General features: G+C 42.1%; 1 protein-coding gene across 1 annotated transcript in view; it reads left to right on the forward strand.

Moving 5' to 3' along the window:
- MYO5A (myosin VA) overlaps window positions 1–13,336 on the forward strand; it is a 98,399-nt gene that overhangs the window by 23,184 nt on the left and 61,879 nt on the right. Inside the window, exon 4 of the mRNA XM_082290917.1 lies at window positions 3,589–3,733. Within this exon, the coding sequence (XP_082147043.1) occupies window positions 3,589–3,733 (145 nt within the window). The remainder of the gene's footprint in view (window positions 1–3,588; window positions 3,734–13,336) is intronic.

Here is a 13,336-nt window from a genome sequence, read left to right on the forward strand (position 1 = left end):
GGTTTTCAGTCTCAGTTTCGTGGTCTCCTAACACCACCACACCCCTCCCGTTGCACAGCCTGCCCGGATTGTGTCCCAGCTGCTCACAGACAGGCTCTGTGTTGAGCAGCATTTAAGAGGCTTTCAAAAGGAATGTGTTGTCTGCTGGTTGTGTTTTGCTGTGTTTGGGAAAACATGAAAACCACATGTTTCAAGTATTCTCAGTGCAGCAGTAGCTGTGGTTTTGTCTGGTTGTATCATTTCTCATGGGGTTGGGAGGCCTTCAGCTCTCCATGGATGGGCCTGCCAAAGGGCCTGGGATGGTGGAGCTTGGTTGGATGGTTTGCTTCCAAACAAGACCCAAGTGGTTCTGGGAGCTGCTTGTATGTTTGTCAGAAATGTGTGGATCCAGCAGTGTGGGGGTTCCTGGTGCTCAGAGAGAAGGAGGTGTTGGGGCTCAGCCCTGCTGAGGAGTGTGGTGTGCAGTGGAGTTACTCAGCTGGGACGTAGGCAGGTGGGTGCTGTGGTACAGGCTGAGGAAAATAGAGTTGGCATGTCAGCCTCTAAAAACCTGATCCTTCGGCCACAGACATCCACCTTTTCTCCATGAGTTCCCATCCTGACTGCAGGTTACTTCCCCTCTGCAGAGATTACTGCCTTGGAGCTCAGCCTCAGGGAGGGGCTGCATTTGCCTCCTTAATCTGACTCTCACATTAGCCAGGTTAGTTTAAATACCCTGTGAAGGTGGTTTGAGCTAACCCAGTTTATGCAGCCCAAAGGAGACTAAAACCACTTCAATCCATCAAGAGAATCACAGTGACATTGTTCTCAACAGTAGAACTAGAACAGGAATGCATGGATGGATAGTTGTCCAGGGCCCTAAAAAGGAATTCAACCATGCTGTCTTAGTGTAATAAGTCAAATGGATATTAAAGGCTTTAAAATTTCACTCTGAAGTAATTCAAACTTTTAAACAGAAAACCTCCTGATTTCTTAATTTCAAGTCAGCCTTTCACCAGCAATTCAGAGGTGATTTAGAACTTTGCTTTACTGTTGAAAACATGAAATGAGGAATTAATGAAGGAAGTTGAAAAGTTACAAAGGAAAATTTGAATGCTTGCATGGAAAAACTGCTACGGCTGTGAAGGCTCGTTAGTTCAGATTAGTAAAAAGTATTGCCTGCTATGCAGGAGACCAAACTTTAAATTAATAAATTACTTATGTTTATGTCCAATTTGGCCACAGATCGGTGAATACGTTCAAGATAAAAGAGTTAGATATGCTTACTTCAGGCATATATCAGAAGAATGGCACAAAGAGTAGCCAGAGTTCAATTTAGTGTAATTGTAAGAACAAAACCACACAAATCTGATTTAGGAAAGGCCATACTTCTTAAAATAGCAATATGATTTAGCAGAGATAAAGAGAAGTTATATGTAAATTAATCTGGATTATAGCCCAAGGAGGCAGACTGATTCTAAAGTTCTACAGAAAGCAAATAATTCCTAACTCACTTGTTTTGGTTATTTCCAGATGGTAGTTGCTTGTAGATTTTACAGCTTGCTACTGAAGTTAAGTGTTTTAATATGCTGGAGACTTGTCATGGGGCTGCTTGTTCCCAATTTAAGGGTTTATTTTTGCCAGCATAGCCAAAAGCAGGAGGGAATTGCCGGAAGTCTCACACAGATTTTTATAATGTCTCTTTGATGAGACTTGCAAGCCTGAGAGGCTCAGCTCAGTGGTGCACCATATTTTACTTTTTACTACTTTTTCTAAGGGCAGATGTTAAAAATTGACATGGAAAATATTCCTCGAGTCTTGTAGTACTGAGGTCACTTCCTGTCCCTAACCCCCACTCTTATTTTTTGGCTCATCATTACAGCATTAGAACTTGGCATAAATGTTTATAGAGATTTTTCACTGGAGCTCCTGAGTCATTTCAGTGAAGTCATGGCTGATGGAAAAACACCGACTCTCCTCACATGGGCATGTCGAGACAGAAAACTTGCCATGTATTTGAGGAAATAGATCAAGGTCTCTCAGATCTCTCCCTAAAACATATTCTCTTGTTTAATGTTTTTGCTATGCTCTGTGCTTGATCTATAGATGCATGAAAGGGTTTAAAAATTGGTTGATGCTCCCAGCAGTAGTGCCAGACTGTAGATGCTTTCATTTCCCTTCTCCCAGCTTTTCCATGGAATGTTTCTTAGATAGACATCACAACACTGTAATCTGGGCAGAGCAGAGGGCTGGATTGGCACTGAGGAAGTCTGTATGTGTAAGAGTGAATTTCTGAGTAAATTTAGAAGCAAGCTGAGTGCTATGGAAATGCTTCTGGGGCAGGTTCTTCAGGGATGCATTGTCCAAGCATGCTTGGTGTAGTCACTGTGCAGCTATCTGCAGCTGTGTTGGTGTACTTAGGCACCAAAATACATATATTAAGAAGAAATTCTGGTTTTGAAATGCCCACAGTTAAAATTAGAGGGGTTCTTTTCCCCCCTTTATCACCTTGTCCAGGTGAGGAGGTTTTTCTATGTTGGGGGGCACGGTGTGCCTGTCACAGCTGGATCTCACGTGGCAGTGATCAGTGTTTCCACCCCTGCACGGAGCAAATAAACTGTTGTAAAAATGCTGCAGGAGAGAGAGGTACAAGGAATCTTTGTCAGAGTATCCATGTGGGTAGAGCAGTCCTCATTTCTCATGAAAAAGAGAATTGTCCCAAAAGCATTTGAGGTCTCACTATTTGTGACTAGGAAGTTTGTAAAGAGCAAGACTTAACTTTTCCTGTGCTGGGAGAGTAAAAGAATGGCAGGAGTTTAGAAGTGCTGTAGTGATGAGTGGTGCTAAAAGAACAGATATGTGTTTAATTGGTATGGAAAAACTAGAAAATGGGAGGTGTGAGTACATGCAGAGGTATCAGGTGAGGGTGTTAGGATGCCTTCTAGAGCTATAATTGCCTAATTCCCTGACATGACTGGGTACTGCTCTGTCAGCCCTATGAAATACATCTACTGTTTGGGTTTTTTGATCCCTTTGACAGGAGATTGTCCTGCCTGACTGGCAGAGATGCCCTAGAATCCAAATTACACTGTGTCTAAACTCTGTTTCTTGTTACAAAAACTGAAGATGTTATTCTTGCACAACAGCTGAAGGGTTAACACATTTCATGTACCCAAGCTGGCGGTCAGTGAGACCATGCAGTAGTTACACTTCACAAATTACAGTATCACTGGTAATTCAGAATAAAACACAGGGAAATACTGTGCACATTCATTGGTCTACTCCATGATCAGGCAGTATTCAAGTTGACACATTCTGAATCTCTTTGGTTTGTGCACGCTAGCTTTAGAAAAGGCAGATAGAAAGAAAAAGTAAAAAGTTGTCCCTGATGTGTTCACCAAAGCAGGGTAGAAGCAAACTCTAGTGACACTTTGTGTGCAGAACTGTACTCAGAATAAATACCTGTTGAAGTCAGTAATATCAGAACCTTGTTCTTTAATATTTTTAGAAAGATTAGAAAAATAGTTGATTCATTAGTTAAAGCCATTTCTGGGTGGGTTTATTTTGAAACAACTATTAATGATTCCTTTTGTTTCATTTCCTTTGTAGGTATTGTTTTAGTGGCCATAAATCCTTATGAGCAACTGCCTATCTATGGCGAAGATATCATCAATGCCTACAGTGGCCAAAATATGGGGGATATGGATCCACATATCTTTGCAGTGGCTGAAGAAGCATACAAGCAGATGGCCAGGTTTGTACACCAGAGTCTTGAAGTCATTGTTATTCTGAAAGGAATAAAACAAAGTTTCTGGCTGATGCTCTTCTCTTTAATTTATAGCTTGTGAAATATTTTGCAATATCTGTCTTTTATCCAGTGTTTTAGTACATTTCACAAAGGGAAAAGTTGCCCAAGTTAGTGAACAGTAAAGCTTTATAAATGCTGTGGAGATCATGGCCACTGACAGTTAGCAGGAATTACCAGAGATCTTGTCAGTATTTAGGTCTAAAATTAGCCCTGTGCTTTGTATGCTTATGTTTTTTTAATTTGATTAGCAAAATAAGGAGATACTTTTCAATTGTTGGTGGATCATTAAAGAGAAAAGTGCCAGGTTCTTAGCTGTTTTGTGTTTATATATGGTACTGACAAGAGAAATCACTGGGCTTATGAGTGCTGTTACAGGCTCCTGGCTGTGTCAGTAATGTCCCAGCTATGTAATCTGCCTGTGGCTGTTGCTGACTGGAATTAAGAGGGAGCAGAGGGACGATTGCAAAGAGTGCCTGAAAACTGAGTCTCTAGGGACACTGTAACAGCTGTGCAGGAAATCCTCATTTCTCTAGATGTTGCATCAAAATGAACTTGTCACCCAAGGGCAGTGGTTATCAGAAACTTCTTCCCCTTTGTCCCAAGAGCCTGCAGTTAGGGGAGCTTTTGTAATATTTAATTTCTAGAATAAAAATCTTTTGGGCTACCGTGTGGTCTCTGGTTAACAGGATGCTCCCTGGTATCCTGGCTGGTCAGCTTCAAGCTATTGGTTTAGTTTTCCTTGTTGGCAATACAGCTCATGATCAAATTAAACAAGTAAAATAGAGAAAGATTTCTGGATTAATTGTGATGGCCCTTAAGCTATGCTGCAAGTGGGGGAGGCAAGGGGAGAATGGGTTGAAAATTATAAAATCTTCATGGTTTGAAATTGGCTATCTGTTAATTTAAGAATCTGTATGAGAACTAGAACGGATAAAAATGTTTGTCGTGTGCATGTGTGAATACAGTGATCCACAATACCCAGGTCATAGATAATTTCGAAAGGAAACAGTACAGTGCAGCATTTCATGACTTAGAGTAATTGCAAAAGAGACAGTGTTTCAAAAATACCCTTGTCTTGGTTTAACTCCAGCCAGCAACTAAGTACAACACAGCCACTTGCTTACTCCCTCCCTCCCCCAGTGGGATGGGGAAGAGAAACTCATGGGCTGAGATAAGAACAGGTTAATAATTGAAATAAAATAATATAAAATAATAACAACAACAGTGATAACAGTGAAAAGGAAAGAGAGAAAGAGGAGTAAAACCCAGGAAGAAGAAGTGATGCACAGTAAGGTTGCTCACCACCCGCTGACCGATGCCCAACCGGTCCCCAAGCAGCCATCAGCAGCTCATGGCCAGCTGCCCCCAGTTTATATACTGGGCATGACGTTCCTGGGTGTGGAAAATCCCCTTGGCCAGGTGGGGTCAGCTGTCCTGGCTGTGCTCCCTCTCAGCTCCTTGTGCACCTGCTCACTGCCAGAGCAGGAGGATCCCACACGTCCCTGGCTCCAGGGAAGCGCTGCTCAGCCCCGGCCAAGGCGTCGCTGTGGTGGCAGCGTTCTTCTCATCGCTCCAAAATGCAGCCCTGCACCAGCTGCTAGGAAGAAAATTGCCTCTGTTCCAGCTGAAACCAGGACAGCTCTACAACCACACTGTTGAACGGCAAAGATATTTTGCCTTACTTCCTTTCTGCTCAGAAAATAGATGTATAATCTGGTGTGGAGATACAAAGGCAAAACCGTGTTACAACAGTCACATCTTCTTCATGTCTCTTTCATCACTGCTGTTTTAAACAGACCTGGTTCTCAACTTCCTCTAAAAGCTATACAAAAGAAAAAATTATTTATTTTATGTCTGAGGCTCAGCACAGTGGTCTGAAATTGTAGTCAGTGATGGCTGTCATCCTAATTCACAGAAGTTTTGCTCTTAATATCAACCAGTGGAAGTAAGAGGTTGGAGAGGGATCTCTCTCCACTGGCTGACTCTAACCCCTCACTGAAGTGGGCTTGCCTCTTACTGGTGCTGAAATGTCAGATTGCTGGGTCACCTGTGTTCTGTGTGCCTGTGAGCTGGAGCCTGTGCAATGGAGATGTCTGTCTGCCACCATCAGCATCCTCTGCTGCCAGGCAGACTTAGGGGGCCTGAGATTTTGGCTTAAGCTTTCTCTGTGGCTTTTCCTTTTTGCGTTAATTACCTGCTCTTCAGCTCTCACTGCGCCCTCCGGCAATTCTGCTGTCCTGAATAACAACAAACAAGATGTGGTAGGAGTTCCTTTTTGAAACAAATGATGAGAAATTGTATAACTATGGAGATTAGCTTAAATAAACCTTCTGAATGATTTAATTAATTATTATATGTGTCTACGTTATAAACAATTTGTTATTCTTTTATGACTAACTGACAGTACTTTCATAGTTGCAGAATGAAATCTGGGCACACAATGCAACTGAAAAAAAAATTCTCTACACTGAAGTAACAATTTAATTGTTTTAGCTTTTCAATGTTTATTTCCTTTTCTATTTGTTGGGGTTTTTTTTTTGGCTTGTTGTTTTTAAAAACTTTTTCTGGTATTACAGCATACCGGTTTTGCTCACTGAATTTAGTTTTCTATTGCTGCTTACAGTTACTAAATCACACCCTTGAACTTCACTGATTTTTTTTTTTTTTTTTTTTTTTTTTTTACTCTGAACAAATCATCCTTTACTTCTGCATTATGAGGCTAGAGAAAAAGAAGTCCAGTTTTATATTTCTGCAGCTGGCTTTTTAAAAATGAAAATCAGATTGTCTGTGACTGCTGTATTAATGCTTTAATAAGTGAGTTGCATATTCATATGGTAGCTAGTCATATGGCATTAATCTGCATTTATGTGTGTAATTGGTGAGGTTCATTTTTCTCTTGTTTTTGATCTTTCCTAACTCCATGTTTAAGTGATCACTGGAATAATTAGTCATGATGCTCCTATCCTTAAGGCTCCAGTGAGCTCTTCTAAATATTTACTCCTTAGGTCTTGTTAATTTATAATTTAGTGATTTAGAATTTGTTCTTTCCAGCTTCATTGCTTCATCTGCTGTGGCTGAGAAACTCCATCTGTGTGCATGGTTAACTAACTGATGTCTGTAGCCTTCTTCAGCCAAAGAAAATGCGCCATGGCAGAAATCTGGAAAGCCAGCGATTAAATATTTGTGTTGTGTTTTCAGAAAAAACACAGTGCAAAAATGCTGACCACTGGAATGACAGGGATGGAGCTCACATCTGGCTTGTGCATGAGAAATGATATACAGCAGTTGCCTGGGGTTAATTGCAGTGTAAAGCAGCACATAAAGATACCTTTGCATGTGACATTTCCTGCCTAGTGGGAGCCAGGTGATGTGATACCTGCTGCTGGAGGTGGTGGGCCTGTTTGAGCCTCCTGATTTCCTCTGCCAGCAGCAGTTCTGTCACCAGTTTCCAGGGGAGGGTGAGTGGAAAGGAGCGTGGTTCATCTTTACCTGTAGCCAGCAGTGCAATAAGTGCATTCTGTTTGCTTGGTAGCTTCTTGTCTTTTTCAGTGTAGGAAAACGTGCACAGCTCTTAAGACTAATCTCATTTTGGATTATTATTTCTTTTCTTTGCCCCCTTCCCATCTCTTCCTCCCTTGTCATCTGTGTCATTGTACCTTTTTCCTTTTCTCTCCATCTCCTGCTGCTCCTCTGCACAGACTGACAGCTTTGTTTCCGACACCTTTCCTCTGCTGTGCCTAAAATAAGCAATGATCTAGTTTTACAACTGCACTTAAATTGTGTTAGACTTAGGGTTGTGAGTGGTTCATACTTAGCAGTAACTGAATTGGTCTGGGTTGTAGGAGCTGCCAGACCACAGATGTGAGGGTTTGGAGCAGATCTCCTCCTTTGTCCAAGGAGTGTGTCCCAGCGGGAGGGAGCCGGATCATTCGGATGGGGACGTGTCTGCGTGGCTTTTGTGCAGAGGGGTTTGGTTCTGCAGCTGCAGCTCTGACAAGCTGTGCTTTTGGGAAGATCTGGGACCTGCACTCGCTGGGCTCTCCTCAGCAGTGGCACTGTTTTGTCCATGGATAGCTTGCTCCATTTGAGTGACTATATACAGATTTGGGACTGTTTAAGGCAGATGAGGGACTTAGAAGGAAGAAAATTATTATTGAAGAATGTATTTTTGTCCCAGAAATTTAAACCACAGTGGCAGCATGTGGGTGTTTGCATGTGTTGAACCCTTTGAGCTGCAATGCATGCCACTTTTGTATGTCAGTGTTTCCAAATTGTTAACAAAACCCAAGTTCAGTCTTCAGTTACCCCTCTGTGGTAACTATGAAATTGAGGCAAAGCTTCAGTTGCCAAACTTTTTTTTTTTTTTTTTTTTTTTTTTTTTTTTTGAAAGCATTACAACTTCAGTAGGAATTATAACCATCAGCAGGTGTGGCTCATTTTCTTTGTAATATTCACTAGAATATTTAATACATTTTTAACCCCATGGTTTGCAGTAAGATGTTGATGCTTATACTCTTGAAACTGTTAAGAATTACATTAATGTATGACACTTATGATTATCAGTTTCTTAACACTGTTAGGGAAAGACCTTCAAAATCACTCCTTCACAGGATTCTTTCCCCTGTCTAGTGAGGGTATATTTCAGTAATTAAGATAATGTATTTTTTTAATCAGTGCTTTGTTGATCTGATTTGTTCCATCCCACTTGTGGTTGATGGCAGATACAGCAGATTCAATTTAATAAATTAACTTTGAGACTTCCTTCTGATTAATTAGTAAAGTTGTCTTGCTCAAGTTGAGAGTAACCTTTGCAAACAGAATTGCATGCTGATGAGATCCATATAAACCTTAATGAATACCAGCGTGGAAAACAACAGTGTTTAAAGCATCAATTTCCAAAGTTTTGCTTTTTCTATTTGGACAAAGTATGGTGACTTATTCTGTGGTACTGTGTATCTTTTCCATTAAATTACCTTTAATAACCAGGCTGCCTCTCTGTTTTGTCAGCTTTTCTGTGCATGTCTGATGGCTTTCACCTACAGGAAGATATTTTTCTATCACTTCTTGTTCAAAAGGAAGCTTGGTGAACTGTTGAGTAGGTGTTCTGAAAGCATCTTTACTGACAGTCTCCAGTTATCTCAGGCATCCCAAGATGATGTCCTCTTATAAAAATGCACATTTGATCAGCTGCTGCTTTGCTTCTGAGTGTCTGATAGATGGATACTGTATTTTTGCCTGGCAGAAGTCATGACTGGGATGATTAACAACCTGTCACAGATCTGCATCCAGCTTGGAATGTGAGCCTGCTGTGGTGGGTGCTGGACAAACATACAGTGGCCTTCCTCCACTTACAGCCTTGATGTACAACTTCTTGAGTTAAATATTTGCCTTGAAAAGAGATGGTATTATTGGGCCTCCATTGTTAGAATGCAAGGGGAAAATTGTCCTTTCTAAGATGATTTTGGAGTAGTCTCTCACACTTGGAGCCTGATGTTTTATGATGTTACAGGTACAAGATGGCAGATGGGGGAATCAACTTGATATAACATAAGGGACCTACTTGTCCAAGCAGTGATTGTTTTTAGGCAACAACAGGGTTAGATATGGTTGTAGCTGGATGCTGGAGTTCATGTGAGGTGTCCTGCTGGTAGCTAAGCAATGAGCTTTCCTAAACTGTTGCCAGAGTGACCTCTGGCTAATCCCTGGATAAATCAGTTGCATGCTGCTGGCTCATCTTTGTGCTCCTCTGGAGTGCAATCTGTCTTGGGTTTGTAGCATGTGCTGACCTCAGTTTTCTTCATTTGTATGTGTTGGGAGATGTCACTGACAATTCATTATCTTTTCACCTGTTGACATTTTTACAGTCAAGGGCTGTGTTTCCTGGATGCAGTTATAATGGCAAGTGGTGCATTTTGTTAATTAAAAAAAAAGTACAACTTCTGGTTGTGAGAGTATTGCAAATAGCTTTTACCAAGCTGTTGTTGAAGACAGATTGTGAATAATAATATTTCATCTTTGTTTTGCACGTTTGATGAGCAGATCCCAGAGCTCTTTCCAGAAGAGATCAGCATTGTTACTGCCATTTTATAAGTTGAAGCAGACATGGGGATTGGGAGGGCAGCTTTGGTGAGTTCACCAAGGTGGCAAAAGCAGGGCATTGAGCCTCTGAATCAGAAGTCCTGGTCCTCTGTCTGGTGACTTGATGACACCAGCTTGAGAAAAAAAATATGTGAGAATAGAGTACATAAATGATAGTGCAGTTCAGTTCAATGCTCTCAGTGTACAAAAATGAGCAAATGAGCTGCATTTTTCACACCCTCCTTTCCTGCAGCATTAAGGGGTCTCTGTGCCAGGTAACATCTATTGCATAACAACATTTGCTTTCACTGAAGGTTTGATGTGTTCCAGGCACTTTACAAGCCTTACCAAAGCCTGTCTCCTCTAATACTGGTGTCTTAATTTCTGCTTGTATAGAAGACAAGGCAGAGGTGGTGTGCTGTGGCCATGCCTGGATCAGCCCAGAGCGCCCTGGCCCTGTGCTCAGAACATCCTCTTTTCTCCAGCAGCTAAAGATGTCAGTGAGCAATGCTGTTAGGCTTAAAAAAAACCAAGTTAAACTGGAAATATATTTAGAAATGAGATTAAAGAACATGGTTTATTGGATTGATGTTTCATGTTTATTACAAGTGAACGCTTTTATAAAGAATTAATTTACTGCTTAGTAAGGAGCAGTTGTGACTCAGGGTTGCAGCTGAAGAATTCTCTGAAGTGCTAATGTTTGGCATCTGTGAAGACTGGGATACATCAGGCCAGAGCATGTTAGATCCAGATAGTCAGAATAAACCAATGGATACAGGGTGTGAAGGTGGAACAGATGCAGAAATGTGGCTGCTGTTCTGTGCTTGCTTCTGGGGCAAAGCACTTGGACCTCACTGTTTTGTTTCTTTTCGTTCCTTTCCCTCCCCTCACATCGCTACAGAGCAGCTCAGAGCACTTCAGCCTCTGATAATCATCCTTGGTGCTTACGTAGCACTTTGGGTGTTTTACAGACACCTTGTTAATCCACACACCAGCCCTTTGAGGGTGGAAAAAATAAATTATCTGTGTCAGGCCGCACCTTTTGGGATGTGCCAGTACAAGTGAATTTGGAGGCTTCGGCACTGGGAACGCCGTGGTGACGCGGCTCCGCAGGGAGAGAGGGGCTGTGCCTGCTGTTCACACAGCACTGCAAGGGGGAAGCTTGGAAAATGAAGGGTAGGGGTGAAGGTAGAGCACTTCTCAGGTCTGCCTGGTTGCAGGAAGGTGACCTCCCAGGGAGAGCGGTCAGCAGCTGCAGAGAATGGCAAGGGTGTGCTTGTGCAGCGTGGGCTTGGAAGCACTTGGAAAGTAAGAGGACAAAGCAGGGGAACTTACCCATTTTAAGGAGGCCACTAGCCAAATCCAGAAATGGGGGATAACAGAATTCGTTTAAGGCTCTGAAGAACTTTGTGATTAAAATAGTTTATTCGGAAGGCTGATGAAGGGCAAGATGTTGCCTCCTGCCCTCAATATGAGAGGTGCCGGGAAGGCAGCCCAGAGCTGGCTGCTGCTGCTTTCCGTCACTCCAAGAGCATTAGAAAACTGCTGAATGAATTCTTGTTTGTTTATTTATTTATTTATTGAACAGTTAAATTACTTCTGTTTGAAAAGCAAATCCTGGGTTTGTCGAGTTGCCAGGCTTTATAATGGCTTCTAGCACATGCTGCATGCCCTGGGCTGAGTTTCAAAGGCCTTTGCACTGAAGGAGTGCAGCTGAGCATGCACAGCCTTGTTTGCTGCCACACAACACTGCCCTTAGGCAAAGGTGAAGCTAAATATATTGCATTGACTTGTGTTAAACCTCCCAGCACTGGTGGGTTTTACAGCTGCCTTTTATTTTAGGCTAAGCGGAGAAGCAATTTTGGTCTTCTAGAAAAACAAGTAGCTAACAGTGGGAGCATCGCAGAAAAGTGGAGCTCAGCTGCCCAGAAAATGAACCTGGGACCTACTGTGGCAGGGAACTGGGAGGGCAGGTCTTGAAGAGAGCACAGGCTGGTGAGTCTGCAAAAAAAAAAAAAAAAAGCCAAATCCTTGTATCACTCCAAAACCACATTTTGTCCTGAAAAGAGAATACTCTCCTGGGGAAAAAAATACAGCTATGTTTTGATTTCAAGTTTACCATCAGTGGTAATTTTAGGAAACACTATTTATTTCAATGTTTATTGAAATCAGACGTATTTAGTGAGCCTTCAGATAAGTTGTGCAAAACCTTATTCATCTTGTACCCCGCCTTTGTCTTTCTGGTGCTTTATTCTTCTGCCTGCATTGATCAGCTGTGCATCCTCTTCCCTGCTTTGGAAGATCCCAGTCCCTTGGGGACAGGGCTCCTTTAGCCTGCTGGGGTTGGCCACCTGCTGCTGGGAAGGCCCTTCCTAAACTTCTTAATGAGTTAATCCAGCTGCTTTCTGTGAAGCTCACAAAACTTTCAATACTACAGAGAGCTCTTGGCGTTGTATTGATACCTGATGAAATTTGGGGTTCACAAGGAAGGAGATCTGTAGAGGGATTCTTTGTGGAACAGGGGCAGTCTGGGCACCCCAGGATTGCTAGGGGAGAACCCCTGAAGGGGCCTCAGGCTGCAGACAGGCCTGGAAGACACCTGGCAGCAGGCAGCCTTGAGAACCCTTGGCAAAGTTACACACTGGTCGGCTCCCCCGCTGCTTAGAGGCTGTCCCGTGGGAAGAGAGTGTGAAGCTTTGTAAAGTAGATATAAGTTGGTGTAAGGAAACAATAAAGGAAGCACGATGCTCAAATCATATCAGTGTTTGTGTCGTGACTCCGGCCGGTTCCCCTGCGCTCGGACCCCCCCAAAGAGTTCAAAATCTTTTCTATGGGTAATTATTCCAAGACTGAATGAGCTGTTTGCAATGTGTGGAGTATTTGATATATTCTTCTGTTCTTTGATTCTGTGTTTCCTGTAACAGCAGTACTTCCAAGTTGTTTAGCAACATCAGTAAAGCCATTACAGTGACAGTTAGCACTTTCACACTGATTTATTTTAGGTGCGTTGTGTAAACTTCATTTATTTTGGCTTTGTTACCAGTGCCTCATGGGGGGGAAAGGATCATTATTAAACAGATTTTTTTAGTCATGCTGTCAGATACAAAGATGTGTGAATGTTCTGACTGTAGATACTGCAGGTTATTTTGGTCATATGCTGTCACAAATATGCAATGGGGATGCTGAGAGATTGATTGCAAAAATAGGATGTTTACTTATGTCAGAGTTGTGTTTGTATTGCTTGAGACGCTAAATCATGTCAGCTGCTGTGTATCCTTGAGAAGTTTGGAGATCTGCTTTAAGGTGTAAAACATGAAACATAGCTTAAACTAAGTTTTTGTTGGTCCTTAGTTAATCTTATGGCTCTCAGAGAAGCTGCAGTGTGTGAAAGTACAGCAAGATTTCAAACCTGCCAGCATTTCAGAATGACTCCTATGTGACCTTTCAGCAATGTCAGTGGTTTTTAAGTCA

The sequence above is a fragment of the Coloeus monedula genome (genome assembly GCF_965178545.1).
Source record: "Coloeus monedula genome assembly, chromosome: 14".
In the NCBI taxonomy this organism is placed as follows: Eukaryota; Metazoa; Chordata; class Aves; order Passeriformes; family Corvidae; genus Coloeus; species Coloeus monedula.